This window comes from Daktulosphaira vitifoliae, unplaced genomic scaffold (assembly GCF_025091365.1).
Source record: "Daktulosphaira vitifoliae isolate Bord-2020 unplaced genomic scaffold, ASM2509136v1 Scaffold_1, whole genome shotgun sequence".
Lineage (NCBI taxonomy): Eukaryota > Metazoa > Arthropoda > Insecta > Hemiptera > Phylloxeridae > Daktulosphaira > Daktulosphaira vitifoliae.
The window spans coordinates 7,602,550-7,622,649 of NW_026099572.1; the positions used below are offsets into that span (position 1 = coordinate 7,602,550).

Here is a 20,100-nt window from a genome sequence, read left to right on the forward strand (position 1 = left end):
GCTGCATTGCTTTGGAAATTATTATTTGATGTATTTGCGTAAAAATAATGAGGTATAAAAGTTATCATCATATCAAATTTAACAACTTGCCATCAAGCCCATGAAAAAAACTTTTTAGCAAAATTGAAATATTTATGAAATGTTTAAAATAGTTAAATAATAATAATACTCGCCTGGTAGTTGGTCAGCATTGATAAAACCAATTGAAAGGTGTGGTCTAATCATCATTATTGCCGTCCCAAAACCGACATTGAATCCGGTGTAGTCCAGGTTAAATTAGGTATGCACTTTGGTGGTTTAACCGGTTTTTACTTATAATAAACTTTGTCAGAATTTTTAATCAGGAAAGTATTTTGTCGATTCAAAAAGTTCTATAATATTATTTTGTAAATATTGTTCACATTTTTATTTCCATTTAAACACCACAAGTTACACATATTACATCTATACCCACATTTTATAATGCTAGTTAGTCTTATACTCTTATCTACGAAAATAATATGTTTGAATAAATATACATCTATTTATTCCATTTTATGTTTTTATTACATAGTATTAATGATTTTTTAGCTTCGATGAGAAGCTGAGAAGGTATTGATTTAACTATGATGTGTTTTTTTTTTTTTATGTCTGTTGCCACTTTTTCTCAGCTCTCGCTAGACACCACGTTATTAATGCCCACTTTAAAACCTCTCTCGGTACTCTATCATACGCTTTCTCAAAATCTATAAATTGACGCGGTCGCATTGCACTTCCGGCTTTACCGCTGGATGGCGACTGCGACACAGCTACCTCTCCTCGTCCGACAGGTCGCGTGACGCCGAGTGACCGCGGGTGACGCGAACCGGTCCAGGCCGCCGGCCACCACATATACTACATATTATTATCGTCGTTGAACCATATATTGTCTACTTCCTTTTGGAATGAATATTGTTGTTTTAAGTTCTTATATATAATAGTTAAAATATATGCTAACATAAAGTTTAATAACTGTGTTATTATTATTATTATTATTAAATTATCACCTAACCACAACATTGGCGCAGTCGGAATATTTTTTTTGCAGACTAAGAAGTTATTAAGGTAAGTGCTAAATAATTAAAGCAATTATTATTTGTAGCACCCTTAATAAAATATTTGCAAAATAGAGAACCTACAGCTTTAACTGGCTAAAAGCGTAGTAAGTCCCAGAAAAAGAAATTTTTAAGACTTAATTAGCCATAAGCTTATTAATTTTTGGGGTTAAGGTGTATATAAGCTATATAGTTAGAGATAGACTTATTATACAGGAGAATTTCCTAACGTGGTTTGTGCTAAAAATATCTTATAGACAAGTCCACTTCCCGATCACGTGATCAGCGCATTAGCTTATCCCCATTGACCTACTTATCTGTTATTATTAGAATATCAGCACTCAATATGTCAGGTAAGAGCATACTTGAGCTGACGATAAGAGAGTTGCAAGGGGAGCTGTCACGACGGGGTCTCGCTACTGGGGGTTCTAAAGCCGACCTTATGGTTCGGCTGGAAGACTTTCTAAGCCAGGAGGAGGGGGTTAACGCGGCAAGCGTCAAATTTCACCCCGAAAAACCAAGTAATCCTCCACCCCAAGATGACGATATCCCTAACGGGAGGCCCGGGCAACCGGAAGATGACGATCGCCGTTCCGAAGACGACCGAGACAGCTGGTCACTGTCATATGATACTTATATGATGTTATGCGGGTACGTCGAGGATAATGCGAAGCGGAACGAGGAGCTAGAAGCAATAGTCGCCCAACAGCGCGAACACATTGCTCAGCTTGAGACAAAGTTGAACGACTTGATAAAGCAAGTCAACTTGTCTGCTTGCGAAGCACAGGGGGTACCTTGCAGTACCAATAGGGGAACTCTGCCGCCACACCACACGCTTAGGCGAGTTATAGCGGACAGACCCGAGAATTCACAACTCCGATCGGAAGGGGGTGAGCAGATGGCCGTCCCGGAAAATTCCGACCGAGCAGTTCGAGAGGACCCCCCATCCCCCCCACCGGAGCTTCGGACTGCAAATCAGTTCTCCGGTGAATTACGGGATACTTCGGCGGAACTATACAGTAGAAAACAGTTCTTCGGCGAAAAAATAAATTCGCCCCGTGAAAACGGCCGGTACCCCGGGTTACACCGACCGGGACCCCCCTACGCCGGTGAAAATTCTGTTTTCTTCGGTGGATTAGACCGGATTTCGGAAGAACAGCACCGAAACAGACAATTCTCCGGTGAAAGTTTCTGTTCTTCCGGTGTAAACAAAAATTCGGCCGGTGAAAGTAACCGGACGACCGAGGAACATCACCAGAACATACAGTTCTCCGGTGAAAATTCGAGTTCCTTCGGTCAGAAACACCACATTTTTGTTTCAAACCAAGGAATGACCGGTAATAACGGAGTAGAACGATCTGAAAGTCGTTCCCATCCGGACAATAGGACCAGGGAGCAACGACACGTTACTTTTAACGAAACGTCGCTACTGTCCCACGACAGTCTAACGTTGGCGCGTGATTCTCTGCCGGAGTTTTCCGGAAAGAAACAAGAGGACCCCAACGCTTTCATCGAAGAGGCTGAAATGGTCCTAACCGAAGCGAACGTACCACACCAGAAGTGGGTACGTGTACTGTCCCCACAGTTAAAAGCAGAGGCAGGTAACTGGTGGGGTACTATACGCTGCTTGAACCCCACATGGACAGTGTTCCGACAACAATTTTTGAGGAGGTTCAATAGCATTGCTATACTTACCCAAGTACGCAATGATCTCCACAGTGCTCACCAAGGCGAACGTCAATCCCTAGGGGAGTTTGTAATGTGGAAGAGCCAGCTAGCCCGTCGTCTCGACTCAAGGCTCACAGAGTACGAGTTGGTCGACCTAATCATAGGGCTTATGCGCAGTGACTATCGGGTCCACGCAAGAGTGAGACGCCCGAGGTCAATGGAAGATCTGCTAGAGCTGGCTAGCGACTTGGACGTTGAGGACCTTTCTCCGGAACGGCGGCCCGAAGAAAAGAAGTATTCCGCGGAAGGGAATAGCTTCAAATGGGCAAATAAGAAACCGCCACCGGAGAAAGAGGTTATTAGACCGGAAAAAAGCCCGTCCGGAGCCGCACGTTGTAAAAACTGCAACCGGACTGGGCACTGGTGGGCGAATTGCCCGGAAAGAAAAACGGCGAGTACGGGAAACGGGAAGAGTTCCGGACGGTTCACGGGAAACCGACCGGACAAGAAAAACTAGCCCGCCCAAAGAACCGTAAGCGCAAGCCCGGTACCGAAGTTTCCGACCAGGAACCCAAAAAGGCACCGGAGAAGCGCAAAAATATGCAGCTCGCCGCTATCGAATCCGGAGAAACGGAGTACACACGGAAGAAACGTACGGAAAAAAGAGAAGTTTCGGAAACACAGGAGAGTAGTGCAAAACGTCCTGACCAAGGAACACAAGCGGCTCTCTCCGAGAACAGTTTGCCGAACAAATCTCTGGAAGACCTGGAACAAGACCAGTTAACACATGAGTTGTTAACAGTTCCACAGTCTTTCCCGTTAAAACTTCCGAAGGAGTTGACTCCTATCACTGGTATTGCGCGGAACCGAAGGAAATCTGATACGGACTCACTTTATGACCTCAGGGTCCGAGCCGCAGATTTATTTACCGGAGAAAACTTTCCTAGCAAACAGGGTTATTGTTCAGCGTCCGACCAGGACCCAAAATACAATAAGTTACCCGAGAAAAAGCTGGTGAAAGAAATCTCACAAGGTAATATTACCTCTTCTAACCCAAACACGAACGGTAAAAGAGCTACAACTACCGGAGCACCGAAAAAGTACGATGTGCCACTGCCGGCCATTGAACTTGAGTTTCCGACTAAAGTTGTGGTGGCTCTACTAGATTCACAAGCAACTGGATCTTATGTTTTACCGTGGGTAGCACATGAGTTTGGTAAACCAATAAAAGGAGAGCCGAGTATGGTCACATTGGCTGACAGCCGAACTTTGCAAGTTCATGAGTACGCGGAGTTCACAGCACAGGTGTCTGACATTGAAGTTCAATTCAGAGCCGCGGTACTCGACCATCTTATCGGTGACGTGTTACTGGGCCATGACTTCTTGGTGAAACAAGAAGTGGCATGGGACTACCGAGCATGTACAATCCACATGGGTACAGAAAGAAGAGCGACGGTATGCTGGAGAAAACCGACAATCAAACGGGAAACCGAACCGAAGATGGTTATCCCGGAAGGGGAGTTTCCGGAAGATGTCCGGTTAATATTACTCAAGTACCCGAAGGTTTTCTCCGGAGAAGTCGGGAGGACCCGAGTCATTGAACATGACATCCGGTTAAAAGAGAAAACTCCGGCTACTTTAAACGCATATCCTTATAATCGTGAAAAACAGGATACCATCACACGTATGGTGCGAGAAATGGAGGAGCAAGGTTTTGTAGAACCTAGTACCTCGCCATGGGCAGCTCCCGTAGTTCTTGCCAAGAAAAAAGATGGATCCCAGCGATTATGCGTGGATTACCGGAGACTGAATCTCCAAACAGAATCCGACGCACATCCAATGCCTGACTTACACGAAATGGTCCGTGGAATGGGTGGCGCTAACGTCTTCAGCACCATCGACCTTAAGTCTGGCTATTGGCAGGTCAGTTTGACTCAGGAGTCAAGACCACTCACCGCATTCCGCACACAAATGGGCCTCTACCAATTTAAAGTAATGCCCTTTGGCCTTAAAAACGCCCCGGCTACTTTTCAACGGTTGGTAAACGAGGTTATGCGTGGATATGTCGGTAAATTTGTGTTTGTGTACCTAGACGATATCGTGGTGTACTCGGTGAATATGAAGAAACACCTCAACCACATACAACGAGTCTTGGAACGGTTACAAACACATGGGTTGACAATTCAACCGAAAAAATGCAGTTTCGGTGTAAACCGTATAAATTTCCTCGGACACATAGTTGATTCGACGGGAATTGACCGGGAACCGGAGAAACTAACTGCAATCGCCGAATTCCCCGTACCGAAGAAAGTCAAAGATTTACAAAAGTTCCTCGGAGTATGCGGTTGGTACAGTCAGTTCGTGTCGAAATACACCGAACTTACCGCTCCGCTGACTAATCTTTTGGCACATGGAATTAAGTGGCGATGGACGGTACAAGAGCAAGACGCTTTCCAAAAGCTTAAAGAAGCACTTGTCTCTGCGCGCCGACTCTATCCCCCACTTCAAGGACAACCGTTTTATGTTCAAACGGACGCAAGTGAAATAGGAGTCGGTGCCGTACTGTTTCAGCGGGAAGAAACCGGCCAGAGAAGGATTATCTCATATGCCAGCCGAAAACTTTCTCCCGCTCAGACACGGTATTCAGCCGTAGAACGTGAGTGTCTAGCCATTGTATGGGCCGTTGATCGCTTCCGACCATACCTAGACGGAAAATTTACTTTGCTCACGGACAGCATAGCGCTTAAGTGGTTACACCACACGCGGGACACCAACAGTAAATTGACCCGCTGGGCGTTACAGCTGGGAGCGTTCGACTTTGATATTCAGCACGTGCCTGGAGTTGAAAATCAAGCAGCAGACGCCCTATCAAGAAGCCCTGTGGAGAAAACTCCGGTAGATGAAGAGCAACTAGAAAGAAACTACCATGATCCACCATTGACCGGAGATTTATCCGAACAAAGTCAATTAGGGGCTATAAAAAAGGATATTCACCCGGAGAATATCGCTATTTCCGACATTAGAACCTGGCAAACCGAAGATGCAACTTTGGCCCAGTATGTCCGGAAACTCCGGAGTGACAAACCAATTTACCGGCGTTTACACCAGGAATACCACTTGCAAGATGGTATTTTGCTAAAAGGCCCGGTAAATAACGGAACGGACGGAAAGATTATCGTCGTTCCGTCGGACATGTCAGATCACCTGCTATGGAGGTATCATGATCATGTTTCTGCCGGACATCCAGGGTGGAAAGAAACTTACCGGAGCATCGGTAATCGTTTCTTCTGGACCGGTATGAGAGAGTCGGTACGTCAATATGTTGCAAGGTGTCACGTTTGTGCTTGCGTTAAACCGTTGAACCGGAAGCAAGACGACCCAATGCGACCAAGACAGCCCCGCCAGCCATGGGAGGTTGTTAGCATTGATCTTATGGGGCCATACCCAAGATCTCAACGCGGTAAGACTTGCCTACTTGTAGCAACTGACTGCTACAGTAGATGGGTAGAAGCATATCCCCTAGGGCAAGCCACCGCTAAGACGATTACCGACACTCTAGAAAGAGAGTTTTTCTCACGTTTCGGCTATGCTAGAGTACTTCTCTCAGATAATGGAACACAGTTCGTCTCCAAAACAATGGAGAAAGCACTGGAGAAGTGGGGCACAGAAGGATGGACAACGCCAATTTACCATCCAAGAGCAAATCCAGTAGAACGCCGAAACCAGGATTTGAAAAAAGGTCTTCGGACAGCTTTGGTTGACAAACCACATAGTCACTGGGACAGCTGTATTCCGAATATACTTTTTTCAATAAGAAATCGTCGGAACAGGCTAACAGGGAGCACTCCCTCTGAGCGGGCATTTGGGCGAGAAGCCAAAGCCCCCGGCGATTGGCTGCTGGACATTATTTCTACGGGTAAAAACCCGAAACAAGTAGAAATAACCGGACAGAAAAAGGATTACGCCGAATCGCTACCGAAAAAACCACAATTTTCCCCGAAAAGACCGAAGAATGACCATAATTCCGGTGTGATAACCGAAAACTCCGGTATCTTCGGTGGGAAAATTAAAATCTTTGGGGGGGGAGGACAACCCTCTCAAAATCTCGGGTCATCTTTCGGTAAAAACAACGCTGGTCACAATATATCCCGTGAAAATCACCGCAAACGCTTTGAGGAAGGGGATTGGGTGTATTATCGCGCGCATCCCTTATCCAGCGCTGATAAAAAGTTTCATGCCGGCTTTGCCCCTAAGTGGCTGGGCCCCGTGCAACTAGCCAAAAGGTTAGGTGAGGGAGTATTTGCGACCAAAGGAAAGCGTCAGTTGAAGCTACATGTTACGGCCATGAAACATGACACTTCGGGAGGTAATCCTAACAATCATTTTTTGTTACAGAATGACCGACAACCAGCAGCAAGGAGAAGCCCGCCCGTTCCGCCCATCTCGTCGATTAGCCGCCGAAACCGCAACCATGATGCGCCAACAGGCGAGACGACTGATGCGGCAAGCAGCGGCATTATTGGGGGAAACGTACGAGGAGTTGCCGAATTGGAGCCGGGCTCGGGTCAGGACAGCAGAAGTCTGGGAGTTGCGATCCCAGCCACTACTGTGGGCCGCTTTCGATCGTGGCTTGACCGAGAGAGTCCGCCAAGGGGAAACCCGGAGACGGAACGATGGTTCGGCACNAACGGAACGATGTTTCGGCACAGCCACGGCCACGTGCTCGCCGTCCAAGGCAACCGGCACAAGAGCGGCTGGAGCGAAATCGGCCAAACCACCGGCACAATACACGGGACGATCAAGGTCGTTTCCGTCCGAAACCGGTGGCACAAGCTCCCAGCCAGCCTCCCCCCGTCTCAGTAGTGGTAAGCGGAGTGGGAAGTGGGTCTNACAGTAGAGGTAAGCGGAGTGGGAAGTGGGTCTCGGCCCGACGGAAACGTGAGCCGGGACCGACAACCCGATCTACCGGTCGTGTTCTTAGGAAACGACCGGATAGATCCGCCATTGGATCTAACCTTCCAACAGCCGGACGTCATGGAGAGGATGGAGGTGGAACCCGACGTCGAGGCAATCCTCCACGCTTCGCCCATCCTGCTACCGGACTTTGCCGATCTGGAAGGCGTCCCGGCAGACAACTCACCATAGGCTGAAAAGGCTAGCCGACCGGTCGGACTGGGGGGGGAGTATGACGCGGTCGCATTGCACTTCCGGCTTTACCGCTGGATGGCGACTGCGACACAGCTACCTCTCCTCGTCCGACAGGTCGCGCGACGCCGAGTGACCGCGGGTGACGCGAACCGGTCCAGGCCGCCGGCCACCATATATACTTCATATTATTATCGTCGTTGAACCATATATTGTCTACTTCCTTTTGGAATGAATATTGTTGTTTTAAGTTCTTATATATAATAGTTAAAATATATGCTAACATAAAGTTTAATAACTGTGTTATTATTATTATTATTATTAAATTATCACCTAACCACAACAAAATATCATATAAAGCTTTATCTTTTTTTCCCTAAACTTTTCTATTAGTTGCCTCACACAAAATACTGGCTCCATTATTGACTTACCAGGCCTATATCAAAACTGATTTTTAGATACTGATGTCTCATTTCTTATTCTCTTATATATTACCTTTTCCCAAATTTTAATACTATGACTCATAAGCTTTATGCCTCTAAAATTTCCACACTCTTGTATGTTACATTTACCTTTAAATATCGGCACCACAATACTGTCCTCTCTTTTATCGTCTTGACAAATTCTTTTTCATTTTCCCCTTTCAATTTCCACCAACGGATATTCTATTTTTCTCCCGTGTTCCTTCAGTTTTTGTATATTCTTATCTCTGTACACCAAAACTCCATTACCATTAGTCTATGTTGTGTAGTTACACTCTCGCCTAATATAACTTTACAATTCTTTACTCTCTTTACACTCTCACTCTTCCACATTAAATAATCAATCTGTGATCTATTATTCCCACTCTTGTATATTATATAATGTTCTTCCCGCTTTCTAAAATAAGTGCTAACCACAGCAAGGTCATATGATACTGCGAAATCCAGGATTCTTTCTCCAGCCTCATTATTCTCACTAAAACCATACCCTCCATGTACTCTTTCATTTCCTTTCCACTCATTACCTACATGTCCATTCATATCTCCACCTATCACCACATCCATATTGCCAGGTACCCCTTGCATCACCTCATCCATTTCTCTCCAAAACACTTCTTTGTATATTTCATCACATCCCACTTGTAGTACATAGGCACTTATTACATTCAGCACTTTTTCCTCGAATATCAATTCCACGACTAGAATTCTGTCACTTTTCCTAGCTACTTTTACTACTCTACTTTTCATCTCCTCATCCATTATCATTCCTACACCATTTTTTGTACTAGACTTCCCTGAATATATTATTTCATAACACTCACTTATTTCCCTCGATTTCTCTCTTTTCCACTTAGTTTCTTGCACATAACAAATGTTAACTTATCTCTTCTTCAATAGTTCTACCAATTCTATATTTCTACCAGTTAATGTTCCAATATTTCAAGTATCTATTCTTACTTTGTATCTATCTTTCTCCCTTATACACGAGTCCAGCCGAGTGTTAAGTGGTGATATCCTTACACCGTTGACACTACAAGCGTTAGGTATACCTGTATACAAGATTGGTGAAACAGCTATCCCACAAGTTGTACGTCTTAATACTTTATACGTTAATACTTTGATTAAAAATAAATTAAAAATTCAATAAATAAATTAGTTTTTTATTAGATACATAATTAAAAACGGAAGCACAGTGGGGTCGAGGCACAGTGTAGACAAGGCATAGATGAGACAAGTATAGATGATATTTGACAGTGATTAAAATCACTATCATAAGAAACGCTTCGATGCAAATCTGTAGATAGTGTTTCATTTAGAGAAATTGGTGGATTATTTCAAAAGCAACATCAACTCTTATTTCTTTGAATATACCCTAATTAGTAGTTCTTTGATTTTAAAATATAATATATGAATAAATACTAATTATAATTATTAAATTTAGTATGAAAATAATAAAGTAAAAAAAAATTAATAAGTTTAATTTCTTATGTCTTATGACCTTTATTCTATGTCAATTAAATTATATAATATTCATGAAAGTCAATATATTCTCCTAATAAGATATTCTATAATAAAATAAAATACAAAACATAGAATTTTAATAGAAAAATAGCATATTTTTGAATACGGTAGCCATTTGCGCATAGAAGATAGGTCGTCGGGACAAATTTTTTTTTTATTTTATAGAACATAATATAAACTTTAATTTGATATATGTTTAAAGGACGCAGTATTTCCGGAACACTTTTAAAAGTTAAGTTGAAAAAGTTCTATTTTTTATACAATATTTCAAGTTTTGAACGCCCCCTATTTATGAGGAAATTGTCCAATTTTAATAAAAAGTATATCAAATGAAAGATATACTTAAAATGTATTTAGAAAAAAAAATTTGTGCTAATAATTACATTTTTCGAAAAGTTATAGCACTTTTAAGTTGAAAATTTAAAATCAAAAATCGAAAATTTTAACAAAAAAATAGTGTTTTTTTAACTACGGCAGCCGTTTACACGCAGAAGATAAAGTGTTGGGACAAATTTTTTTTTTTCATTTTGTAGTACATAATATAAGCTTTAATTTGATATATGTTTAAAGGACACAGTGTTTCCGGAAGATTTTCAAAAATTAAGTTGAAAAAGTTAGTTTTTGTAAAAAAGTTGCTATTTTAAATCCCCCCCAATGAGTAGGTTAAATGTTAGATTTTCAAAAAAATGATATCAAATGAAAGGAATATATCTAAGGTTTTAGTATAAAAAAAAATTATGTTGATTTGTTTATTTTTGAAAAAGTTATGGAAGTTTTAAGAAAAAACATTGAAAAAAATGACAAAATTTACCGATATTTAAATTTGTAATTTTTTTGGATATTTCCCCCATTTGCGGGGAACGAGGGAAAATTTTTCAATTTTTAAGGCTAATTTCTTCAATCAGATACGATTTTTGATCTTTTGACGTATTGTTTAAAGGAATCGGTCCAGTGAGAGCTGAGAAAAAGTGGCAACAGACATAAAAAAAAAAAAAAACACATCATAGTTAAATCAATACCTTCTCAGCTTCTCATCGAAGCTAAAAACGGTAGCACAGTGAAGTCGTGGTACAGTTCAGACGAGTATAGATGATATCTGAAAGTAATTAAAATCGTTATCATAAGAATCATTCCCATGCAAATCTATAGATAGTGTTTAATTTTAAGCAATCGGTGGATTATTCCAAAAGCAAAATGAACTCATATTTCCTTAATTAAGTAATTAAAGGAAATCGTTGTTACTTCTTATGGCAAATGTGTATAAAAATTGAAGGATTTGATTCAATAATTTTCAAAATAAAAAAATTTTTTGTTGCTCATGGTTAAATTTACTATGATTTGTATTTATTTTGTGTCTGTTACCACTTTTTTTCAGCTCTCATCCAATCATATTCTTTCAACAATACGTGAAGGATCACAAATCGTATCTAGTGAAACAAATTATTCTCAAAAATTGAAAAAATTTACCTCGTTCCCTGTAAATGGGTGAAATCTACAAAAAAAAAAAAAAAAAATACAAATTTAAAAATAACTAAATGTTGACATTTTTTCAATTTTTTTTACTTTGCCATAAATTTTTTTAAAATAATAAAATCAATATAAATTTTTTATAGATGCATAATGTCTTTACCTATTATTTGGTATATTTTTTTTTATAAATTTGACCCTTTACCTGACCACAGAGGGGGATTTAAAATGACATTTTTTGACAAAAAATTAACATTTTCAACTTAACTTTTGAAAGTGGTACGAAAAATCTGACACTTTCATATATTTCTTAAATTAAATTTAATGTAATATACTTTATCAATGAAAAAACAAATTTCGGACTTTATTTTGTTTTCACGGTGAAAATTCTCGAATTTATATTTTACATTTTTAACTTTATAATGACTTAACTTATTAAAAAGTGTATGGATCAATGCAATTTTTTTATGAGAAATAATATTTATTCTTCTTTTATTCGATCTACTTTATCTTAATCATGATATAAATAAGGAGATAGGAGATCATGTAGCTTTTGGCATAGTTCACCAATTTTTTAAAATTAAAAACTATCTATCAAGATATTGTGAAAAAAATGTCATTTTAAATCCCCCCTGTGGTCAGGTAAAGGGTTAAATTTATGAAAAAAATATACCAAATGAAAGGTAAAGACATCATGCTTCTATAAAAAAATTTGTATTGATTTGGTTATTTTTAAAAATTTTATATCAGTTTCAAGTAAAAAAAAATTGAAAAAATGTCAAAATTTAGTTATTTTTAAATTTGTAATTTTTTTTGGAGATTTCCTCCATTTACGGGAACGAGGGAAATTTTTTCAACTTTTGAGGATAATGTCTTCGACTAGATACGATTTATGATCTTTGACGTATCGTTGAAAAAAATCGGTTCGGTGAGAGCTGAGAAAAAGTGGTAACAGACACAAAAAAAAAAAACACATCATAGTAAAATTAATACCTCCTAAGCTTCACATCAATGCGAAATATTTTATTAACATTGTTTAAATATATAAAAATCATTAAAAAAAAAAAAACAGCAAAATATTTCTTTTCAAAAATTAATGTTCTTTGTATAATTTAATAAGTATATTTTGTTTTGTTTAATGTTATTCGGATAAAAGTAATAGCAAAGTCAATATAAAAATACATTGTTTTAATGAATATAATGTTTTAAACAATGTAGATTGATGTAAAATTGAAAAATGTTTGCTTTGAACTTAGGGAATTATGTAATCAGTTATTTATCTAGAGCCTAACAAATAAAATTGATAAAGATAAGGTGACAATGGAAAATAAAAAAAAAAATTCAATTCGCTTAATAATTAGAGTTATGATTAAGAATGATAACACTTCAATTGAAAATATACTACAAGAATGTAAGAGTAATAGCCACTTTACATTTAGATAAAAAAATTTAATACATTAATTAAACTGCCACTAAAATAATATTTTTTCAATTAAAAATTCTTTATTATAGTATTTAGAGAAATTATATTAATTTAATTTCAAAAAAAAAATGTTTGTTCTTATTGTTTTCAGAACTAGGAGATGATCTACATTTGAAAAAATTTGATCTAATATTGGTCAATAAATATTTAGAAAGGTATCCAGTGAGAGCTGAACTTATCTAATGTAACGCAAATAATGATAAAATATTGAAATGTTTGATTAGTATATTAATGATTCAAAGTTTATCTCAACATCAGTAGTTTTAGATTTTTTGAAAAATGAAAATATTATTCTATTTGACGAAAATAAATTTTGCAATAATATAGTTGACCAATTAAACTTCGAAAGTAATTATTAAAGTATTTTTTAAAACCATTTAACAGAGAAAAATTTGAATATTATTACATATAAAATGATGATTTGTGAAGCACGATAAAATTGTATAAGATATAAGAATAATTTTATATTCTATTCCACAAATAAAATGAGTAATAATACTAAAAAATCTTCATTTCAAAGTTGTTTTTATATTTACTTAACCACTTTGCAATAATAATGATTATCTATAGATTATAAATTATGATACTATTTGTACATGACTATTTGAACAAATTTATTTTCAGATTTTTTATAAGCAGATGAAACCCTATTTGCCATAATATTTGGAAAATCTGTCTTTTAAAGTCGAGTAAATTATACCCCGACATTTTAAGATCATATCGTTTAATTAGATTAAGATTTTATACATACTGATTTGAAATAATTTCCCAAACAATATCAACTCACAATCATGCATTTTTATTTAATTTTTCTTTATTCAAATATTTTTAAATTATGTAATTAATAGTAAATGTATTCAATTATTTATAAAATTATGGAAACTTTAATTAAATATTGAATAATATTTAATATTTACAAAAAAATAATTTATAAATGTATAATTTATTTAAATATTATCACACATTTTTAGCAGTTAAAATTCGAAAATGTAACTTTTATTTAAATTATAAGTAGAAGATAGCTAAATATTTGACAGTGTAATTTTCACTGCAAAGCAATATAAAATTAGACAGACACCAAAATTTTCAGAGAAAATTGTTTGGAATTTGAAATGAAAATAAATTATAGTTAAAATTTTTTGGTTTATTATATTTTATTTTAATTTATAAAATTATTTTTATAACGATACTTCATATAAAAATAAATAAATTTCAACTAAATTCTGTTTATTAATTATTTACATTATATTGCCAATTTATGACAAAAAATTAATGCTTCGGAAATTTAGAATCGAAGCTAAAAACAAAAGTTTACTTAAAATACTAAAATAAAAGCCGGTCTTAAATTTAAAATAGAATAAATAATTTATATAATAAAAATTAATATGTTATGCTGTTGCTGATTCATTTTTGATATTTTAATTTTATTTATTCTAATAGTTCTCGTAAAGTATCATTAATTGACCAACTGCTTTTTAAGAATGAATTTATTAACTATAAATCAGGCAAATAAATAATACTAAATTTATAAATTTGATATACTTTTTTATTTGTGGTAATTTTAAGCTTTAATTATCACATATTGATTTTTATCGCACATTGAATAATAAATATGTTAATTATTTAAGTATTAGATATAATAAGACCCCTACATTTTTCATTGTATTTATGATATCAACTTAAATATTATGTACGTAAATTTTGTATGAATTTCATCTCATTTGAATTAATTGTCAGTAATTGTACATTAAAGTTTTTACAACTTATGTTGCTTGTTTTTATTTTAGCATATGTAACGTGACAAAATATACCCCTAATTTTTTTTTTTTTTTTAATAAACATTGAAGCAATTTTATAAAGGTACAAGTTATTATTTAAGTATTCGCCACGTATAACAACTCTGTTCCTTACAAGGCGTCATCAAAAAATAAAGAGTGTCTCCAAACTACTCATCAAAACAATAAAGCTAAACTTCTGTAGGATTTTAAAAGAAAAATGGAAAATTAAGCATCAAAATTAATTTAATATGTTCAAAAATAATACGAATTAAAAAAAAAATAACTTGTTCAATTTTTTCGTTATAATTAATTGAGCTGCTAAGTAAGGAAATAATTTTTAATAAACGACCATGTCAACTAAATATTATATGTAGAAATAATCGTATGTAATATATAAATTAATTGAAGATGTAACTGTTGCCCGTTGAATCGATGACAGTTGATATACACCAAAACCTCGTTCTAGTTGCCTCAAAACTATGATTAAACTAATATACAAAGACGTTGCCTGTACCGTGAAAACTAGGGGAAGATGATATTTGAAGACTAAGAAATACAAAATACTACAAATGTCCTATAAAGATGGAACACGGAGGAAAAATAGTTTATTGCTAGGTTAAATTAAGGAGACTTAATTAATAAAAAAAAGTTAAGTTAACACGAGAAAAAATAACAAATGGTCGAAAAGCTTCGTCTGAAATTAAAGTCAACAAATAAAAAAAACCAGACATTGGCTCCCTCGTTGTTTCGTACCTATGTACTCCTTTAGTGGTTAGTCCTGTCCCCCACTAAAGTCACTAAAGCAATCGGTTCACGTATTCAACATTTCAACGTAAAACACACATATAATGTACTTCTCGAAACCATTATTCATCAATCGTTTATTATAAGTCATACAGCTAAGTATAGGAGAAGGAAAAAGTAGGGCAGTGGACTGTATGAATGAATAAAATAAATATATAGCATATAAACAATAAACTGTAATAAAAATATAAACCAAAAAATATTAAAAATATATCAGTGTGAATATTGGGGAAACTTAATACTAATGCAACAATGGCGTCAAAATAAAACGAAACATTATAACAATAACTACTCATTTACAATGGCAATGATGGCTAGTTGATGTAAGTGGAAGTCGAATAATGTCGTTAGTATGGCAATTAAACCAGACAAAATGTACAATCATGAACAGTTATTTATAATGTACGAATGTAATTCACGATGAGCGTATCGCTAGGGCAATAAACAGTAACGCACAAAAGTGCAACTATCGCAAGGGCCATTTATCAGCGCTTTTTAACAACTACGTGCTCGCAAGTTACGTAGGGCCATTTAGCGAAATGAGCTAAGATGGCAGTCGTTACGGACTGAACATAGTTTTACCCGATCTGACTATGGTTATTCCCTGACAAATCGACCGGTACATGACCTGGCGATCCGATGACAACGCTCCAACTAGTCTATAGAGTCGGGTTCAATAAAATTTTATTAATCGGTAACGAAAGTTACAAAGACAAATGTGAACTATGATTTATCAATAGGTGACAGTGTAATATGAAGAGTAGTAGTTCATAGCGGCGTTCAAAAAAGAAAGAAGGGATCAGGGCGGGACTGAATGTCAACACAAATGCCGCCCATGAGCCAGTTCGAAGTAGTATACGATACAATTTATCTTCACCGGCACATACAAATGAATCATAACACCTTACCATGACTAATGAAGAAAAAAAATACCGTCGTAACACGCAGTCGATAAAAATAGAAATTTACTTATGCACAAACAAAAAATGAGTGGTACCTTTTGTCACGTAATTTATCTGACTTAATTGGTATAAATTTGATAAAAATTTCAAAAATGATATTATAATACATCTTTATAACTTATTCTAAGATTTTGTTTTTAAGTAATGCCGGTGAATTTCAATTAAAATGTTATACTATAACTATAATATTTGTATTTAAATGGCATTATTCTCAAATTTATGTGTGAAAATTATTTAGTTGATGTATTAACTAATTATGAAGTAAAAAATGTAATTTTGTAGAAAGTAAGTTTTAAAATTATAATCAAACAATTAGTAAAGAGTCAAACTATCATACACAATGAATAACGCTTACATGTCTTTTTCACACATGTTCACCCTATCAGAATAAATATATTATGATAGAGGTGAAATCGAAAAATTGCAAAGATTTATTTAATAGATAATTAAAATCATTATATTTGAATAAATGTGATATATATATAGGTAAGAAATGTTGACAAAACTCAAAATTTTAATTATCTATTTTAGCCTCGATGTGAAGGTATTAATTTTACTATGATGTGTATTTTTTTTTTGTGTCGGTTACCACTTATTCTCAGCTCTCACTGAACCGTTTTTGATAAACGATGTGTTAAAAAATCTCAAATCGTGTCTTGTCAATGACATAACACTCAAAAATTGAAATTTTCTACAAAAAATTAACTTTTAAAAATGTTCCCGATATACTGAAACTTTGAATATATCTTAAATTAAAGCTAATGTAATATACTTTAATATGAAAAAAAATAAAATTGTAATTTATATTATCCTGATGGTGAAAATGGCTACCGTATTTAAAAATATGATATTTTTGTGTTAAATTCTCGATTTCATATTTTTGATTTTATATTTCTACAAAATTTTTATATTAAAATACCTTACAACATTTTACCATAGTATGAATCTTACGATTTTTATAAAAGTTACATGAATGTAACTTAAATTGAATATAAATTAAATCTTATTTTGAATATATTGCCTACTGCTTTAAAAAAGAGACTTTGAATTTTTAAAAGCTTTAATTTTCCTTTTTATCTAAGTACATGTATAATGTACGGTATTTGAATCAGTTACACTTCAAATTTTCATGCTCGGAGTATGAACCCGTCTGACGAATGTCTTATTTTTACATTTTTTCCTAATTCTTTTTGAGGTGGAAAAACATTCAAAATTGTATGAATTTTATCTCATTTAAATTAAATAATTTCAATGAATATTAAGGACCATATCACTGAAATTTACACTTGTGAGAAGAAATTTCTTATTCATGATTAAATTATTTAAATATATGTTTTTTTTTTGTATTTGTTATTTATTGTTATTTATTATCAACTCTATTTTGATCAATTTTTTTAACGATGCATCAAATTATTCCAACTAAAGATATTACCCATACAATTTTTTTAAAAAAACCCTTTAACAAATAAATAGTCGCTTAATCAAACTTTCTTCATATTGAAAATTAAAATTTTTCATTTGTAATGTTTTTAAAGTATATATTTTCGAATTAGGTTTGTTATGATAATAGGTTTAAACTACAAAGTTGAATTTTACTTTGTTATTTATTAATTTTTTAACTATATTTTTGTGTTCTACTGCCATTCTATAGTATTCCAAATTTTTCGGTAACATGTTACTGTATAAACCATTTTTAAAAAAATTATTTTAAGTTTCTCCTGAACTTAACAATGAATTTTTTCAATTATAATCAATTTTTATAATATACTAAATTGAGTAATTTTTTAACAACTTATTGATTGTTTTTTTTTTTAATTTCGACGTGAAACTAAAAAGCCATTGGTCTAATGATGTTGACGTTTTTTAAGTCTGTTTTCACAAGACCAATTTTGATGATCAATACGTTAAATGGACTGATTTTAATCTAGCTGAACTAATAGTCATCGGATATTGGGAATAAATCATTTAACTTCTAAATTTAGACAAATATAAATATAATAAATAGAAAATTTTATGAAGATTTAAAAAATGGTTTTTGTTTAGATTGAAATAAGGTGTCTTATGAGAAATTAATTTAGCATAGAATTTTCAACTCTATTTCACTTGTCTTGTAAAATATATATTTTTTATTTTGTCACTATTTTTGAACAATGATGTTTTTGATTATGTATTTCTCTGGCCACGTAACCATAGAAGTTTATAAACATAATTAATATAAAACATATTTTCACTAAACATCACAAGTTAATTTATTAATCAAACGTTAATTTATGTAAAGAAATATAAACATTAACGAAAAAAATGTATTGTGGAACAAAAATTTTTAATAAAGTTTCACTATATTTTTATAAACTATGTAAAAGAATTAGATCAGGTATTTTTTTTTTCCATTTTTGTGTCTTGTGATCATAAGTTAAAAAAATAGATTTATTTCATTTGAAAACATCAGCATGGTCTTTTGTTTTTAGCTGAAACTAAATAAAATTATAATATTATTATCGATACACGGGTAGTTAACATTCTCAAAAATATAATATAAATAATTAAAGTGCAAATTAATACATAACCTAAAGAGGTGTCAACTTTATTTTAAAAGATTTAAGTATAAATAGATTTTAAACTTTATTTCTCCTGTCTTAAAATTTATTATTTTTAATAGTGTCACTATTTTTTTCGATGAACAATAATGTTTTTGATAATTTAGAGAAAAAATTACCTTTTTTGGATTTATTAGTTAAAAGATTAAAGGGAACAACATTGTGAAAAACACACACACATACACACATTCAGTAACATTTCGAATAATTTAGACCACACAAAATGGTACTTTTAATAGTATGGTTAACGGATTATTTAAATTTTCAATTAATAAAATATATTTTGATAAAGAACTGGAGGTTATAATCGAAATAGCTAGGTTTAATGGGTATAACAAAAACGTAAGTCAGAACTAAACTGATATAAAGAGACGAAGGCACTCACTAGCATGGGAGAACAAAAAGTAATTAGATCACCCATTTATGGTTTAAGTACGCCAGAAAAGTTTGCAAATAAAACTAAAAATGAAAAAGTTATACTGGTTGATCGGGAAACATTCCGAACTTTCATTAAATAACAAACGTCTACTTTACGTAGCTATCATAAAACCAATTTGGACTTACGGTATACAACTGTGGGGTTGTACTAGTAAGTCTAATATTGATGTTATTCAACGATGCCAAAATGTTGCACTCCGTACCATCGTTTCAGCTTATCGGTACGATAGAAATGACATTATACACCGTGATTTGATTTTGCCTACAGTAGCAGAAGAAATTAAGAGATTTGCTCGCAAACATGAGGTGAGATTAACGAACCACATTAACACAGCAGCCATCCAACTTTTGGACAACTCCGAAGACATCAGGCGTCTTAAACGTCATAAACCATATGACTTAATTTAAAATATTTAGTTTTAACTTAGGTTAAGGAGCCACCTCGCTGGAGGTGTCACTCCACACATGTTTATTCTTTATTAATTGTTATAAAACTATGTTTCATATACAATTATTGTAAAATATATTTATAAAGATAATTTTATCGTTTAAATAATAAAGCCATTTGGTAGTTTGTAAAAAAAAAAAAATTTATGGTTTAAACGAAACGTGTGGGTTAATTAACGTTCGTTAATTTTGTTGTCTCTAATCATGTAGGAAAAAGTAGTAGTGAGTGGACTGT

General features: G+C 34.5%; 2 protein-coding genes across 3 annotated transcripts in view; both read right to left on the bottom strand.

Annotated features, from left to right (window-relative positions):
• Nucleotides 1-8,572: 8,572 nt before the first annotated feature.
• On the bottom strand, nt 8,573-9,127 carry LOC126896221 (craniofacial development protein 2-like). Its single transcript, XM_050668817.1, has one exon. It carries the CDS (start codon nt 9,125-9,127, stop codon nt 8,573-8,575), a length of 555 nt encoding a protein of 184 aa, XP_050524774.1.
• A 9,479-nt stretch (nt 9,128-18,606) lies between these two features.
• The window catches only part of LOC126894997 (uncharacterized), a 104,383-nt gene continuing 102,889 nt past the window's right edge, over nt 18,607-20,100 (bottom strand). Inside the window, exon 6 of one of the 2 annotated variants that reach the window (XM_050666448.1) lies at nt 18,607-18,857. In XM_050666448.1, coding sequence (XP_050522405.1) covers nt 18,848-18,857 — 10 coding nt within the window. In that variant the 3' untranslated portion in view covers nt 18,607-18,847. The remainder of the gene's footprint in view (nt 18,858-20,100) is intronic. The other variant, XM_050666446.1, reaches the window with a different exon arrangement.

Excerpts from the sequence above, each read along its gene's own strand:
- LOC126896221 (XM_050668817.1), bottom strand. The coding sequence starts at position 9,127 with ATGGATGAGGAGATGAAAAGTAGAGTAGTAAAAGTAGCTAGGAAAAGT.